The 17,724-nt window shown below is 49.6% G+C and overlaps 1 protein-coding gene across 2 annotated transcripts in view; it reads left to right on the top strand.

The window, feature by feature from the left end:
* Window positions 1-17,724, top strand: part of ANO8 (anoctamin 8) — a 112,691-nt gene that overhangs the window by 80,464 nt on the left and 14,503 nt on the right. For both annotated transcript variants that reach the window (XM_069216805.1, XM_069216806.1), the window contains 4 exons: window positions 9,500-10,240; window positions 13,177-13,368; window positions 15,622-15,753; window positions 16,485-16,595. In XM_069216805.1, coding sequence (XP_069072906.1) covers window positions 9,500-10,240; window positions 13,177-13,368; window positions 15,622-15,753; window positions 16,485-16,595 — 1,176 coding nt within the window. The remainder of the gene's footprint in view (window positions 1-9,499; window positions 10,241-13,176; window positions 13,369-15,621; window positions 15,754-16,484; window positions 16,596-17,724) is intronic.

Genomic DNA, 17,724 nt, shown 5'->3' with positions numbered 1-17,724 from the left:
TGCTTCATTCCCCTTCTGCCAGCCCTCCCATCACCCACTTCATTCCCCTTCTGCCAGCTTTCCCATCTCTCCGCTTCATTCCCTTCTGCCAGCCCTCTCATCCTTCTGCTTCATTCCCCTTCTGCCAGCCCTCCCATCTCTCCGCTTCATTCCCCTTCTGCCAGCCTTCCCATCTCTCTGCTTCATTCCCCTTCTGCCAGCCCTCCCATCTCTCCGCTTCATTCCCCTTCTGCCAGCCTTCCCATCTCTCTGCTTCATTCCCCTTCTGCCAGGCCTCCCATCTCTCCGCTTCATTCCCTTCTGCCAGCCCTCTCATCCCTCTGCTTCATTCCCCTTCTGCCAGCCCTCCCAACTCTCCACTTCATTCCCCTTCTGCCAGGCCTCCCATCTCTCCGCTTCATTCCCTTCTACCAGCCCTCTCATCCCTCTGCTTCATTCCCCTTCTGCCAGCCCTCCCATCACCCACTTCATTCCCCTTCTGCCAGCCTTCCCATCTCTCCGCTTCATTCCCTTCTGCCAGCCCTCTCATCCTTCTGCTTCATTCCCCTTCTGCCAGCCCTCCCATCTCTCCGCTTCATTCCCCTTCTGCCAGCCCTCCCATCTCTCCGCTTCATTCCCCTTCAGCCAGCCCTCCCATCTCTTCGCTTCATTCCCCTTCTGCCAGCCCTCCCAACTCTCCACTTCATTCCCCTTCTGCCAGCCCTCCCATCACTCCACTTCATTCCCCTTCTGCCAGCCCTCCCATCTCTCCGCTTCATTCCCTTCTGCCAGCCCTCTCATCCCTCTGCTTCATTCCCCTTCTGCCAGCCCTCCCATCTCTCCACTTCATTCCCCTTCTGCCAGCCTTCCCATCTCTCTGCTTCATTCCCCTTCTGCCAGGCCTCTCATTTCTATGATTCATTCCTTTCTGCCAGCCCTCTCATTTCTATAATTCATTCCCCTTCTGCCAGCCCTCTCATTTCTATGATTCATTCCCCTTCTGCCAGCCCTCTCATTTCTATGATTCATTCCCTTCTGCCAGCCCTCTCATCCCTCTGCTTCATTCCCCTTCTGCCAGCCCTCTCATCTCTCCACTTCATTCCCCTTCTGCCAGCCCTCCCATCTCTCCGCTTCATTCCCTTCTGCCAGCCCTCTCATCCCTCTGCTTCATTCCCCTTCTGCCAGCCCTCCCATCTCTCCACTTCATTCCCCTTCTGCCAGCCTTCCCATCTCTCTGCTTCATTCCCCTTCTGCCAGGCCTCCCATCTCTCCGCTTCATTCCCTTCTGCCAGCCCTCTCATCCCTCTGCTTCATTCCCCTTCTGCCAGCCCTCCCAACTCTCCACTTCATTCCCCTTCTGCCAGGCCTCCCATCTCTCCGCTTCATTCCCTTCTGCCAGCCCTCTCATCCCTCTGCTTCATTCCCCTTCTGCCAGCCCTCCCATCACCCACTTCATTCCCCTTCTGCCATCCTTCCCATCTCTCTGCTTCATTCCCTTCTGCCAGCCCTCTCATCCTTCTGCTTCATTCCCCTTCTGCCAGCCCTCCCATCTCTCCGCTTCATTCCCCTTCTGCCAGCCTTCCCATCTCTCTGCTTCATTCCCCTTCTGCCAGGCCTCCCATCTCTCCGCTTCATTCCCTTCTGCCAGCCCTCTCATCCCTCTGCTTCATTCCCCTTCTGCCAGCCCTCCCAACTCTCCACTTCATTCCCCTTCTGCCAGCCCTCCCATCTCTCCGCTTCATTCCCTTCTGCCAGCCCTCTCATCCCTCTGCTTCATTCCCCTTCTGCCAGCCCTCCCATCTCTCCACTTCATTCCCCTTCTGCCAGCCTTCCCATCTCTCTGCTTCATTCCCCTTCTGCCAGGCCTCTCATTTCTATGATTCATTCCTTTCTGCCAGCCCTCTCATTTCTATAATTCATTCCCCTTCTGCCAGCCCTCTCATTTCTATGATTCATTCCCCTTCTGCCAGCCCTCTCATTTCTATGATTCATTCCCTTCTGCCAGCCCTCTCATCCCTCTGCTTCATTCCCCTTCTGCCAGCCCTCTCATCTCTCCACTTCATTCCCCTTCTGCCAGCCCTCCCATCTCTCCGCTTCATTCCCTTCTGCCAGCCCTCTCATCCCTCTGCTTCATTCCCCTTCTGCCAGCCCTCCCATCTCTCCACTTCATTCCCCTTCTGCCATCCTTCCCATCTCTCTGCTTCATTCCCTTCTGCCAGCCCTCTCATCCTTCTGCTTCATTCCCCTTCTGCCAGCCCTCCCATCTCTCCGCTTCATTCCCCTTCTGCCAGCCTTCCCATCTCTCTGCTTCATTCCCCTTCTGCCAGGCCTCCCATCTCTCCGCTTCATTCCCTTCTGCCAGCCCTCTCATCCCTCTGCTTCATTCCCCTTCTGCCAGCCCTCCCAACTCTCCACTTCATTCCCCTTCTGCCAGGCCTCCCATCTCTCCGCTTCATTCCCTTCTACCAGCCCTCTCATCCCTCTGCTTCATTCCCCTTCTGCCAGCCCTCCCATCACCCACTTCATTCCCCTTCTGCCAGCCTTCCCATCTCTCCGCTTCATTCCCTTCTGCCAGCCCTCTCATCCTTCTGCTTCATTCCCCTTCTGCCAGCCCTCCCATCTCTCCGCTTCATTCCCCTTCTGCCAGCCCTCCCATCTCTCCGCTTCATTCCCCTTCTGCCAGCCCTCCCATTTCTTCGCTTCATCCCCCTTCTGCCAGCCCTCCCAACTCTCCACTTCATTCCCCTTCTGCCAGCCCTCCCATCACTCCACTTCATTCCCCTTCTGCCAGCCCTCCCATCTCTCCGCTTCATTCCCTTCTGCCAGCCCTCTCATCCCTCTGCTTCATTCCCCTTCTGCCAGCCCTCTCATCCCTCTGCTTCATTCCCCTTCTGCCAGCCCTCCCATCTCTCCGCTTCATTCCCCTTCCGCCAGCCCTCTCATTTCTATGATTCATTCCTTTCTGCCAGCCCTCTCATCCCTCTGCTTCATTCACCTTCTGCCAGCCCTCCCATCTCTCCGCTTCATACCCCTTCTGCCAGCCCTCCCATCTCTCCACTTCATTCCCCTTCTGCTTCTCTCCTCTCCAGTCTTCTGATGTCTCTCCTTGTCCCCACTCCGCCAGCCCTACGCTCTCTCCCATCTAATCCCCTCTCCCAGTGCTCTCTGTCCTCTTCAAGACACCCCCTCCCTCCATATATTTCTTTTTAGTGCGCTTGTTCACCCCTCTACCCATTCCTCCAGACCTGCACAGCCCAGATGTTTTATGATTGGGCTACCTTAAAGATGTAAGCATCCATAGTGCCCAGATGTACTAAGGCTTGTTGCATAAAATAGTCATAACACTGTTTGTAAAACACCAACCTGGGAAAAGCAAATGTCTTGAAAAAAAAAGCACAGAACTGTCATCTGTGGAACAGTGCATCATCATAAGGCACTCTCTGTCTAGTCGTCATCTGTAAAACTGTTTATCGTTGGGGTACCCTCCATCCGGGACCCACTTGGAGAACATCACCTCTTCACAGGGGCAGTCCTCCATCCAGCCCTCAACTGTAACACAGTCCGAGAAAGGGTACCACGAACGGTAATGACTGTCATCTGTAGGGCTGAGGCGCACTGAAGCATCCTCTATAGAGTGTCATCCCCTGACAGGGCACTCACCAGACCTCATCTCTGGGAGACGCCTCGTCACAAAGGTACTCTCTATCCAGCCATTACCCGCAGGCAGTGCCTCACCACGCCATCACCATTTATCCAACCTGCAGCTGTAGAGCACTCATCACGGGGTACCCACCAGCAGCATCCTTCAAGCACCACCCAATAACAGGAACACCCCCGGCCCTCATCTGAGGGTCAGCTGCTCCCCACAGACTCACCCTCCAGCCTCTTCAAATTAACATCCAGCATCCCTTGTGTGCCACCACTTCTCATCACCAAGGTACCATCTATTGCGCCCTCCTCTACCATTCAACGCCTGACCACAGGACCACAATTTTAACAGTGAACCTCCATCCCTCTCGACACACTGTGCTCTCCTCTAGAGTGTCTGCTCACAGAGGCAGCTTTACAGGCATGTGGGCATCTCTAACACTGATAAAGCTGCCTGAGCAGCATGGACTCCGATGCAGAGCCCGTCATCCTCCAGTATAGGGCTGTGCCTGAAATTGAGGGTCTCACAGGGAGGTGCGATTAAAGTCTCTTTCTGAGAAATGGAGGTGGAGAGCTTTGAGGATGACACGGGAGCCCCATCATTGGGCAGACAGGCCCGGGATCTCACTGGGTGACTGGCACCGGATCCCATGGGGAGGTTGTTTCAGAAAATAGCTGTCAAGTGGGTAAATAGGCCTGAGAGTGAGCGGCAAGGGCGTACTTTCCTAAACCAACCCACTAGATGAGTAACTAACCATTCCCAAAATGCCCACTGCTTCCCCACAATAACCACACCTGCCCCCAAATTACTAACCCTGCCCCTGAGTCTCCAGGACCCGCCCCTGAGTAAGCAAATCCTGCCCCTTAGGAGCCAGTCTCTACCCCTGAGTAACCAGATACCTGTCCTGCGTAACCAGCCCAGACATTGCATAAGTAGCACAGCTCTGCCTAATTGGCCCCGCCCTGCCTAATTGGCCTCGCCCTGCCTAATTGGCCTCACCCTGCCTAATTGGCCTCACCCTGCAGAAATAGCCCCGCCCAACCAGCCCCTCCCCTGCCTAACCAGCCCCTCCCCTGCCTAACCAGCCCCTCCCCTGCCTAACAAGCCCAGCCCCGACTAACTGGCCCTGTGCTACCTCCAGCCTATATTTTGATCTGATGTACTTTGTCTTTATTTGCTTTTCATTATTATTACTTTGAACCACGTGCCTGTTTGCTCTTAGCTTTCCTTTCAGTCTCACTCCTTCCTCCTCTGTCTCCGTCTCGCTCCACAGTTGCTGCTGGTCTTCTCCCTCTCCCAAAGCTTTGCCCGTCAGATCAGAGAAGCCCTGCTCCCCTTCATCACCCTCCAGCTCCACCTGTCCACTATCTTCCTCAGGGGCCTACTGGGCTTTGCCTGGTGGATGAGCCGGTCCAAAGTATGAAGGGGCGGGGGTGATTGTGCTTGAGGGGTTTTACCTTGGCTTCCTGCATGCCAGTCTTGTCCTGTGTGAAGTGAGAGGGCACCATGTGGGTGATGTGGAGGGTGAGGAGTTGTTGACAGGCGAGTCATCACCACTGACATTTTTTTCCATGTTGCACCACTCACCAGGTCTAAGCCTAATTCCAGTTTCTATTAATTTTAAATTAATTTAAATGGATTACTCTCTAAGGAATGAAGGCACACATACATTTATTTGCAAGGAATAGAAAGAGTGCACTGTTTATTTTTCCACACTTCCAACATTTCAATATTTTCCTTTTGAAACATTCCCTTTTTGAGTTTGAGATGTTGTGCACCATGCAGTTGTCAGGAGAGACCCATCGCCCAGCCAAGTCAGCAATGTTCTACCAGGGCATGTGCTTTTCAGTCGAGATTGTCACCTGTTGAGGATATGGTTGGACTCCTCCCTCACTGAGCTTTCAAATCTCATTTAGACAAGCCTGAGCATGACTCCACAGAACTCTGTGGTTTCCACAAAGCCCAAGCCGGGGTTGTGTAGGAGAAACCCTGCATTGGAGTGCAGTTCATGGGTGGTAGCAAAGCCAATAGGTTAGCAGGAAGGATTCCCTTCATTATTATGGGCCCAGCCACAGGGTCGTTGTCACTGTTCTGTGCACATCCTTCTGAATGGGCAAAACAGTGGGGGGGGGGGGGGGGGAGTGTCTGAAGCAGGAGAAGTTGCTTACTTTGTTTGGAAGATCTGAAGAGGTTGGCAGGCTGTGTTCTGTCGCTGTCAGTGCTGGAGGACGTACAAGGGTCAAAAGCCAATTCAGATTGGTGGGACCAAGGAGTGTGGTCCGGAGGTGAGGGACAGTGAGTTAGACCAGTTATTCTATCCGGTCAGTATGTGCTTTGGGTGGACCGTGCCACGGCCATTCTGCTGAACATTGTTTGGCCAGCAGTACAAGATTTCTGGATAGGTCATCAACTCTTCATTGAGCAAGCCTCTCAAGGACGACCAAAGCCTTGACACTGATAAGAGTGGAGGGCAGACTGCTGACGTATGATGTGCTAGTCTTATGTGGCCCTGATGTATAAGTGCCTGCTATGAGTCCTGCAGAAGCTGTTTCAATGAGCAGTAGTCTGTCCCCAGCAGATTACTGTCTCAGTGCATTAGTGAATTACAGTGGGTGAGCCTGCAGAGAACAATGTCTGTTCCATGTGTTAAAATTATGTTCCTAAACATATATTGCTAAAAAAAAATCCAAAATAGATTTTTTAAAAGCCTTGTTTTTCTAAGTAGTTTTGCAATTTGACACAAGCAACTTTTTATACATTTCACCCTCTACTTAATACTTTTTCATTGATTTTAGTTTTTTTCAATTCTCTCAGTTTTTAAGATAGATAGATAGATAAATAGATACGCCTCTTTGTACTCCAAAACCATTATCTGACCATTAACCTTGCCGGGGAAAACCGTGCCCCAGTATACCCTTAAGTATCCATCCTCCACACCAACCACACATATCTTCAAATATATGTCATTTCAAATCAGCTCTTTGAAAACGTAATACCATTGCAGTAAGTTGTCTGCTGTTTTGACTTACTTTAGTATTTCTAGTTACTATTTTAAGTGTAAAGAAATGGTTTTACAGATTTAAAAATTAAATAAAATACTTACTAAGTTTTCTTTGTTTATGGATCATAAATCTAACTTTTAACACTGTGTGGTCAAACTCTAAATAAATGTTATTAGCCATAAAACTCAATAGTAAATTTGGTTAAAAAGATTATCAAAGATGTTTTAAAAAATGAATCTTAGTAAAATATGTTTATGAAAACAATATCATTAAATGATACAACCACGTCTTCAGTGCGTGTCTTGTGGTAGTAGCTAAAGGCATTCTGTAAGAATGAAGACACCGTGACCCTCTTGATGTGGGCGTCAGACAAGCTCAGACCATCAAAGGGACCCATGGCCATCTCATGGGTGATGAATTTGAACTAGAACTTGGTGTGGGTGAGTTTGTCTCTGGGCCTGTCAGCAGGGCTTCAGCCTTGTTGTCTGTAGTGTGTCAGTCAGTGGCCTCTTTGGTGCCCAGAAGTATTTTAACTGCCCTATTTTTGACTTGTTGATTTTGAAATAGAATTGGGAGTCTTCAGTGCATTGGCTAGTGTGAGAGTAGACCCACTGGAAAAGGCCTTGCGAAAGCTCATGTCCATGTTGGGTTGAAAATCAGGCCGGTCAAATAAATTGAGTAATCCATCGGTTAGTTGGAGTTTATCGGAGTGGTTATGTGTTTGTTTTTTGCACCTTCATAGGGCTCTAGGGATGAACTTGGTAAAGTTGGCATACTTTACAGTTTGCAACACACATCAGAAAATTTAGACTTTTGTCATAATTTATGTCACATACCCCTAATTGACAATAACAAATTGGTTCTGCGTGAGATACAATTTGCAGAAAAGAGATGGTGCTCTTCACCTGTGTAATGCTGTTCTGCATAGAGAACCTCCATGGTAGGTAAGCTTGCAGAGAACGGTTCCGGATAGATTTCCCCACTCTGTGAAGTTTATTAAGAGCATATAGAAATACTTGCTATGAAGTGGATTTATCTCCCCACAGAGAGAAAAACTTTGCAAAGTTTCCTGGTTTCTCCTGTGCCAAGGACAAAACAAATCTTTAATTCACAAAACTTTGTCAGCGATAGATTGGGAATGTTAGGGAATGATCCTCTAAGTTAGAGGGGCTGCAGACTGTTGGGGTCAGGAGCACTGCTGCTTTTCAGCCATGTCGGATTGCACAGGTCTGAGTGTACACAGTATTTTAGCATGTATGCATGCCATGGAAGCTGTGATGAGCAGAGAAGATTCTTAAATACTGCGATGGCACAAAAGGTTGCATGTGTGTTTACAGTGGTGTACACAATCCCCATTGCACTACGCATGCACACCCATCTCTGTACGCAACTATGTGCATGCATGCTTGTCTGTACATACAAGGTGCTGGGTGGGGCTATCTGGGAGTTCATGAATCGCACTTCTGCCTGTCTGTAGATTACATTGTGCATGCCTTTGTGTTCATTCATATCCTGTACATGCATGTGCGCACACTGCCGCAAGTGTATTTAATTGTGTGTAATGGGATGTATGTGCAGGAAGGCTTGTTAGAGTGCATAGATGACTGTGCTGGTGCTTTTTCCTGCGTTCTTATGCACACTTCATTGTGTTGGTGAATATCCATGTGGGTGTGTGCTCACCCAGGAGTGTGCAAGGATGATGGCACATCTACAAATGCCTGCATTAAAACAACTTAGGTGTGTCAACAGGAACAGAATGTGGAAAATGGAAGACCTGAAAACTATAGTGGATGTGGGGGGGCATCTCTAGGGAGCAGGTATGAGCGATACAACATATACACAAACATCTGACACACCTCAAGCACAATACAAGGATTGAGCCGCCACGCTAAGAACAGCTGCTGAAAATTAAAAGGGAAAAAAAATTTTTTTGAATGTCCATCGAGGGAGCTGCATACGTCATGTGCATGTCAATGTGTTTTAAACCTTGGGCTGATGGGCTCTCCGCTTTCTCTCCACTAGGGTCCAAAAGTGCGCTTGACGTGATCCACCCAGCTTGAACAGACCAACCTCTGCATCTCTGTGGTGTCAGTGTGTCAAATCAGAGGTGGAAGTCTGTCTTTTAGGAGAGGAGAGTCCCCCCCAAAGCAAGGGAATGTTGTGGTCGGTGCATTCTGCGGTGATCATCAGCATTCTGACAGCTTGAGTTTTATCGGTCATTAGCAAACCATTTGTTCCCTTCCAACACATATAAAAGGAAATTCCCATCACAAAGATGATCCCAGTGGACAGAGGTTTAGGAGTTCTGCATTGCCTCTATGGAGAGTTGATCTGTTGAGTGTTGAAGCAAACTTCAGTAGTCTGTAGGCGGGATGGATCTGCAAAGTGTATTTATTAAAAAAAAGCTATGATCACAGAAAATTCAGAAAAGGGTCTCCCATGGCAGCTGCGAAGGAGATAAGCGCCACTAGGCAAAGCAATACAAACATTTCTAGCACATGTTGAAAGGTTATATATAGATTCTCATGGCTATACGTTTTAATATTAGGAGGCATGTGTTAGCATGAATTCATGATGACAGCAATCGTTTAAGTTTCACATCTCGAGTGTCAAGTACAACTCTCCACTGTGAGGTACAGTTCATTCATTGGTAAGGCTTTGAAGAGGACATCTGCTGCAGGTTACATGAGTGGCACGAGGCATTATTTTGTTTTCGCATGAGGACCTTTCACGTGGCTGTTGCCTTGTACTCCAATATCACTTAGGAGTGGCCCTAACCCCAGTGTTTGCTTGGTGATGGCTTGCTTAGGAGTAACTTTGGACTTTCATTGGAGAATACTGATTGTGTCATGTCGTCCTTGCTTCCTAGATGCTGGCCACTCTCCTGATCATACGGCAGTTCCTGCAGAACGTGAAGGAAGTGTTCCAGCCGCACCTGTATGAGAAGTTCAAGAGGGGAAACATCACCAGGCAAACCATCTGGCAGGCCTCTCGGAACATCTACAAGCTCCTCACCGACAAATACCCCACTCCTCCCACTGCCCAGACTCCTCCAGAAGTCCCGCTGCCGGAGGAGCCTGCTCCAGAGCGGGAGCATGAAGATGCGCTGGGAGAGGAACATGGTAGGGAGGAGAAGTGCCTGAACGGGGGCTGCGGGGTTCCTGAAGAGGAAGAAGAGGAGCGGCCTGGGGAGGAACGAGAGGAGGAGGATGGAAGCCTCCTGGACTGCGGGCTGAGGTTGAAGAGGGTGAGTTTCAATGAGCGGGCGGAGAGGAAAAATGCCGCCAGCTCCCTGGAGGATGACAGCTTCCTGGAAGAAGGCAGCCCCACCATGGTGGAAAAAGGAATGGACCCGTCGTCAGTGTTTGAGCTGTGTGAGGACGATGAGGAAGACAATGGGGGTCCTTCAGGAAGCCCCCAGAAGGGCGCCATAAGCAGCCAGGAGCTGGCAGTTGCTCTGCGGAGGCGCCGGAGGAAGGCCGAGAACGAAGAAGAGGAGAGACAAGAGCAGAGGAAACGGAACCGCACGTCTTGGATTGACCCACCAGAGGAGTCCTACTCAACCACCCTGACCCAAGCCGAGGTGGAGAGCTGTATGAAAACCTACGAGGTAACCATAGCGATGTAACGTTTACATTTTGTGTAGGCTAACTAGCACTGCAGGAAATCTAGGAGGTAGTTATTGCGATGGGATGCATGGCATTGGTTTCTGCTCATTGACACTGCATGAAAGCCTACAAGGAAACCGCGGCCCTGGACTGCGTACAATCGGGCTAGTCTTGCTAGCGCTGCATGGGAACATAAGCTGTAACCATAGTGATTGCATGTATAGAATCATGCACTGCTGCCTCGCGCTCTATGAAAAGTACAAAATAACCATGGTCAAGCAACGTATATATCGGGTGCTGCTCTGTACAGTGAATCAGTGCTAAAAAGTTGAAGAGTTGCATAGCAGGCAACATCTGAGAGCCCTTCACAACCCTTTCTCCAGCAAAGATCCCTGCTTGCTGCAGGACCGCATGCCTGTTTGGTGATAGCATGTCATGGATCCATGCTTGCTGCAGCAGAGCATGATTAATGTGCGACAGTATGTCATGGACCCATGCTCGCCTAATGGACGATAGCATGTCATTGATTCATTCTTGCTGTAGTAGAGCACGCCTCATGGGTGACAGTATGTCATGGACACATGATTGCTGTAGGAAAGCATGCCTCCTGGGTGGTAGTAGGTCACGATCCATGCTTGCTTGCTGTAGTTGAGCATGCCTCATGGGCGATAGTATGTCATGGACACGTGATTGCTGTAGGAAAGCGTGCCTCGTGGGTGACAGTAGCTCACGATCCACGCTTGCTTGCTGTAGTTGAGCATGCCTCATGGGTGACAGTATGTCATGGACACATGATTGCTGTAGGAAAGCATGCCTCATGGGTGACAGTATGTCATGGACACATGATTGGTGTAGGAAAGCATGCCTCGTGGGTGACAGTAGGTCACGAGCCATGCTCGCGTGCTGTAGTTGAGCATGCTTCCTGGGAGATAGTATGTCATGGACACGATTGCTAGAGGAAAGCGTGCCTCGTGTGTGACAGTAGGTCACGATCCACGCTTGCTTGCTGTATTTGAGCATGCCTCATGGGCGATAGTATGTCATGGACACATGATTGCTGTAGGAAAGCGTGCCTCGTGGGTGACAGTAGATCACGATCCACGCTTGCTTGTTGTAGTTGAGAAGCCTCATGGGCGATAGTATGTCATGGACACATGATTGCTGTAGCACAGCATGGCCCACAAGGCATTGCTTGTCATTAACCCGTGCTTGCTGTATCACAGCACATCCCACTGGTGACAGTATGTCACGGACAAATGCTTTATGTACACTCACAGCATGCATGTTTGGTGGTAGTAGGTCATGGACTGATGCTTGCTGTAGCAGAGCACACCTCACTGGACAACAGCATGCTCGATAGATCACAGTACGTCAGATCCATGCAAGCATGTACCAAAGCATGCCCGATGGGTGATAGCAGGTCATAAGTAAAATAAATAAATCCAGGATGTGTAAAGCGCGGCAGATCCCTCCTGAGGGTCTCGGTGCTGAATTGTAGGCATCGCGAGATTGTGATTTGCCCAGAATGACAGGCTGGTGAGCCGAGGCCGTGACTCGAACCTGGTTCCCCCAGCTTCGAAGTCGGAAACTCAGACTGTTACACCACCGGGCCCATACTTGCTGTGGAAGTGTTTGACTTGGGTTGTGACGGTTCCTCCATGCTGGTGTAGAAGGCGGATAGCAGCCATCACAGATCCTGCCTGCTGTTACGCAGTCAGCTTGTTTCCATAAACGACCTTGTCTTGCTATAATATAGCACATGTAGCAGCCCCCACAGACCTCTGCGTTCTGCCACGTAGCACAGCTTGGGACCATGACGGAACCCTGCCTGCAACAACTGAGTGCGCCTTGCGCTTACTTTCCTGCCACAGATCCTAGCCTCAGGTTGTAGAGTTTACGTTGGTCCATCACACATCCCTGCTGCTGCAGAAGAGGGCGACTCGCGTGCATCCCAGATCCCTACCTGCTGTGGAGCGTGCCTCACGTCCATCACAGATCCCTGCCTGCTGCTGTAGGGCAAGCCTTGTGTCCATCACAGATCCCTGCCTGCTGTAGTAGAGCACGCCTCGCGTCCATCACAGATCCCTGCCTGCTGCTGTAGGGCAAGCCTTGTGTCCATCACAGATCCCTGCCTGCTGTAGTAGAGCACGCCTCGCGTCCATCACAGATCCCTGCCTGCTGCTGTAGGGCAAGCCTTGTGTCCATCACAGATCCCTGCCTGCTGTAGTAGAGCACGCCTCGCGTCCATCACAGATCCCTGCCTGCTGTTGTAGGGCAAGCCTGGTGTCCATCACAGATCCCTGCCTGCTGTAGTAGAGCTCACCCCGCGTCCATCAAAGATCCCTGCCTGCTTCTGTAAGGCAAGCCTGTGTCCATCACAGATCCCTGCCTGCTGTAGTAGAGCACGCCTCACGGCCATCACAGATCCCTGCCTGCTGTGGAGCGCGCCTCGCGTCCATCACAGACTCCTGCCTGCCGTGGTAGGGCAAGCCTTGTGTCCATCACAGATCCCTGCCTGCTGTGGAGCGCGCCTCGCGTCCATCACAGACTCCTGCCTGCCGTGGTAGGGCAAGCCTTGTGTCCATCACAGATCCCTGCCTGCTGTAGTAAAGTGCGCCTCACGTCCATCACAGATCCCTGCCTGCTGTGGAGCGTGCCTCACGTCCATCACAGATCCCTGCCTGCTGCTGTAGGGCAAGCCTTGTGTCCATCACAGATCTCTGCCTGCTGTAGTGGAGCGCACCTCGTGTCCATCAATGATCCCTGCCTACTGTAGTGGAGCGTGCCTCGCGTCCATCACAGATCCCTGCCTGCCATTGTAGGGCAAGCCTTGTGTCCATCACAGATTCCTGCCTGCTGTAGTAGAGCGCGCCTCGCGTCAGTCACAGATCCCTGCCTGTTATACACACATTGTACCCGTGTCTGCTTTGACTCTCAGGACACGTTTCAGGATTACCAGGAGATGTTTATTCAGTTTGGTTACGTGGTTCTCTTTTCATCCGCGTTCCCCCTGGCAGCCGTCTGCGCCCTCGCCAACAACGTCATCGAGATCCGCAGCGATGCCTTCAAGCTGTGCACGGGCCTGCAGAGACCCTTCGGCCAGCGTGTGGAGAGCATCGGACAGTGGCAGGTAAGACATGCTTGGAAGTGGGCTTGTTTCTGAGTCTTGTGGTGCGGGAGGTTCTGCTGGCGTGAGTGGTTACAGGATCTCACACTTCTTCAGAGAACGTTTTTAAGCTACATTCTGGAATTAAACCCTTGAGGGTTTGAAAAGGTTTAAGAACCATGTTCAAAGTCCTATGACCAGAAAGAGGCATTAGCAGGACAATCTTATGTATGTTTGCGTAGCACATAACTCACCCGGGAGGATAACCTGGTGCTGGATTACGAGCTGAATTGGCCGAGCCAGGGATGGGACTGGGTGAACAGCCAGGTATTCAGGCCCATATTTATACTTTTTTACGCAAACCAGCGCCGGCTAACGCCATTCCAACGCACCAGGTTGGCGCCTTATTTATGGATTGACGTTAGCGGGCGCCGTGGCCTGGTTAGAGTAAAAAAAATTACTCTAACGGGGCAACGCAGGTGTAGGGAAGAATGGGGGTTGTGCGTCAAAAAATGGTGCAAGTCAGGTTAGAGTCAAAATCATGGTTCTAACCGGACTTGCGCCATTTTTTCACGCACAACCCCCATTTAAATGACTCCCGTCTTAGGAAAGACAGGAGTCATGCCCCCCTGCCCAATCGCCATGCCCAGGGGACTTCTGTCCCCTGGGCATGGTCAATGGGCACAGTGGCATGTAGGGGGGCCCAAGTTAGGCCCCCCCTATGCCACTTAAAATTTTTTACTTACCTCTACTTACCTGGGATGGGTCCCCTCCAGGGGTGGGCAAAGGTGGCAGGGGGTGTCCCTGGGGGCAGGGGAGGGCATCGGCAGGGGAGGGCACCTGTGGACTGCTTCCATGGTCAGAGACCATGGTAATGAGCCCACAGGTCCCTTAACGCCTGCCCTCACCCAGGCGTTAAAAAACGGTACATATCAGGCTGGGCGCCATTTTTTTAAGGCCCGCCCCCTCCTGTGCGTCAAAATGACGTGGGAGTATAAATAAGGCGCACGTGCCTTTAAGTCATTTTTGGGACGGGAACGCCTACCTTGCATGTCATTAACGCAGAACGGTTTTAAACATTCAGAAAATGACGCACACTGCTGAATTTTGATGTTCGCGGGGTCGGGCGTCAAAGTATAAATATGGTGTTAGGTTTGCGCCGAATTTGCGTCAAAAAAGTTTGATGCAAATTCGGCGCAACAGAGTATAAATATGGGCCTCAGTTTCTTGTGGAATTCAAGAACTGCAGACACTGTGTAACTTCCACACCAGTGCTACATAGTCATTGAGATAAATTACTCCGGTAGTAGGACGGCCACCACATTTTCCTCTCCAAAATAAGGAACAATAACCACATTCAAAATACAGAATAATAACACTGCCAAAAGAAAACAGAAGTCACAAATCTCACAACAGCACAAAGACAAACAGGGAGTCAAGGGAACAGAGGGATATGTCCTGTTTCCACCTCACCACCCCTCTGACCGTGGCCCACACTGGCACAGTCCAACAAGGTGAAGGTCAGAAAAGGCTGCCTGATAAATATAATCTTTGAGGGAAATTATCTAGTTTCAGTTGTATGCTTTTTGATAGAGTATGGATTAAAATATTTTAATATATTTTAGGACTGCAGCACCAACTTGCTCCACTCTTTTAAAATTGTGGAGTGAAGTACCACTGCTTTGGCTACTTGAATGTGCCCCCTTTTGGGAAGTGAAAAAGATGCTCAACATCTGAATTTTGAGCTTTCCTCCTGGGAGTCCTTGCTGTCGAGGCGCTATCAGTTCTCACACTGCAGAGCCTTCCAGAAAAGAGCCCTGCGCTTTGCTTTCTTTCACTCTAGATTGGCATAGACCACTGAAACTAGCAATGTGGTCGAAGTATTGGCTACATCATGCAAGGAGCATAGCTAAAGCGGACACACCAGTATTTTCATCACTTAATTTGTGCAGGTGGCACACCTGAGCTTCTTGATGGCTTTTTCACTTTTGAAGTGTTTTTACTTAACAAGGTTAAGTCAAAATATATTCTGTACTAAGTGCTTTGAGGCTCTAGTGTTTAATTAAAAAATGTGGTTAAATAGAACTTCAATGCTCTAATATTCACGTAGCATGTAGAGAGAGGCCCATTTAATAGATCTCAAAAGATGAAAGGCTGAGTCAGGTGTGCCAGGGCTTGTATGTTTGGCCTGACACTCTCTTGTAGGAGCGGTGACTGCTGTGCTCTCTCGGGTAGTGTTTTGCGCCCTCACCTTGTTTTCCCGCCATTTGCTTGCAGAATGTTATGGAGGCCATGGGGGTGATCGCCATCATTGTGAACTGCTACCTGATTGGTCAATGTGGCCAGCTGCAGCGGCTGTTCCCGTGGCTGAGTCCAGAGACAGTGGTCATCCTGATCGTGGTGTTGGAGGTACGTGAAGCCAGGAGCGTTATCCGGGGTCAAGCAGCTGGATCCATGTATTCCTGTCAGGGGTGATGTTGATTGGATCAAAAATGGAGTAACTGTTTACAAAGGAATTTCTGTGGGTAATTCTTTTCTTGGAGACAGTGTAACAACACATGACTAACATCAGTGGTTGCATTGGTAAATAGGTATTAAAAGACCCCGTGTAACCATGCTGGCACTGCAACAATGTTATCTATGTACATAAAACCTCCCCCCACAAATTCTTGTACTAGAGATTTTCCTATCAGTGCTACACAACTGCCTTCAAAGAAAATCCAGTTGTCAAAATAGTTGGCTGTACAAACCATAACTCCTGTCCCTGCCATGCACTACCCTTGACCTTCTACATGACATCACTGATATATATAAATATGTAAATGACATCACTGGTGCCATTCCAAAGGACACCACTGATGTAATTAATAGTGAGATCAAATCTGACCTCAGTGCAGGAATACGTTTAACTTGTGACGTGGAGTGTTTACATGTGAAGCAAGCACTGATAATGATTAAAGACCACTGTCTATATATGAGAAGCAAGCACTGGTAATGATTAAAGACCACTCTGTATACATCAGGTTTCCATGAGTCAGACGCGTGCGGTTCTGCATTTAAAGGCATCTCCTTAGTATTGGGGCAGGGCTTGAAACTATTTGACCAACCTCACAGGTTCTACGTTTTTCTTGTTGCCGCAGCACTTCGCAATGCTTCTGAAGTACATCATCCATGTGGCCATCCCAGATATCCCTGCGTGGGTGGCGGAGGAAATGGCCAAGCTAGAGTACAAACGTAGAGAGGCGTTCAAGGTAAGTTTCACCCTGAAATGGTACTGGGGGTAAAAGGACATTGGGAGCATGTACCAGCACCAGCCACCGTAAGACGCTCTCTGAAGCTTCATGTCAGTTGTCTCTATACCTACATAGTAGCAGTGCTTAATTTGTAAATAAATGTCAGGGCCCTCATCGAGAGGCCACTGCATCTTGCACTAGCCATTGCCCCTGCCAGCACCGCCAGTGAGAGCACCAACACAGCTACTATCCATCACACACCCACAAGTGTGACATTTTAGACTATTCTAGAGCCCCAAAGCTAGACGAATGGCTTGGGTGGCAGGTATTAGTCATTTTCAAAGTATATTGAGTTAATAAACAACTGTTGTGCAGCTCTCTAAATTAGACAAACAGCGCCACCACGTGGCAGACTGTCTAAAGTGCCAGTGGAGACAATTAAGTGCCGGTGCCGAGCACCGGAAACCACCGGCTCAAATCAAGCCCTGCATATTAGGCGGGTGGTCCCATGTTATTGAGGTAATCTTCAGCCAATCCTAGCTTTTTAACAAGCACTGCTGTATAGTGTGGAACTTATTGATCTGTTGGTTATTCTATAGTGCCAACATGTAAACTCTAATCTACTTCAAAGCATAATTGAAACAGAAAGAAAAATGTGCCAATTAAGTTTGAGTTGTGGACTCTGAAATACAGCATACTTAACATTTTAATACAAGTTTTGTATATTGAAGCTCAGAGGTTACTCAACTGCTGCCAAGGCTCTGAAGACAGTTTGTCATAGTTTTGCCAATGTCATGGATTAGGTGATGTGTTTAGTGACTTCTGTTGTTTACCGAGTAATAGAAGGCAACTTTCATCTGCACCATGTGAGAGTGGATCATAGCTTTGGAAAACTATGCACCGAGAGATCTGCTCTCTCGAATGAACCTTTTGAGCCTTTGTCGGTGGATAATCAGATCATTGACTCCTTGGCGTTTCCTGTTTGGTGCATTGTATACGGACCATGCCTGTGCTGCATTTAGGCTAGTTTCATTGGTCTGGTTTCTTTCCTTTGATTTTTTATTTTATTTTTGTGTTGCTTAATCCTGGGGTTCCCCGGTCAGTGGACAGGGCTTGCTATGCAATCCCAAAGTGCTCACTCTAGGAG

This window comes from Pleurodeles waltl, chromosome 12 (genome assembly GCF_031143425.1).
Source record: "Pleurodeles waltl isolate 20211129_DDA chromosome 12, aPleWal1.hap1.20221129, whole genome shotgun sequence".
In the NCBI taxonomy this organism is placed as follows: domain Eukaryota; kingdom Metazoa; phylum Chordata; class Amphibia; order Caudata; family Salamandridae; genus Pleurodeles; species Pleurodeles waltl.
This window is presented reverse-complemented; position numbering and strand designations above follow the sequence as displayed.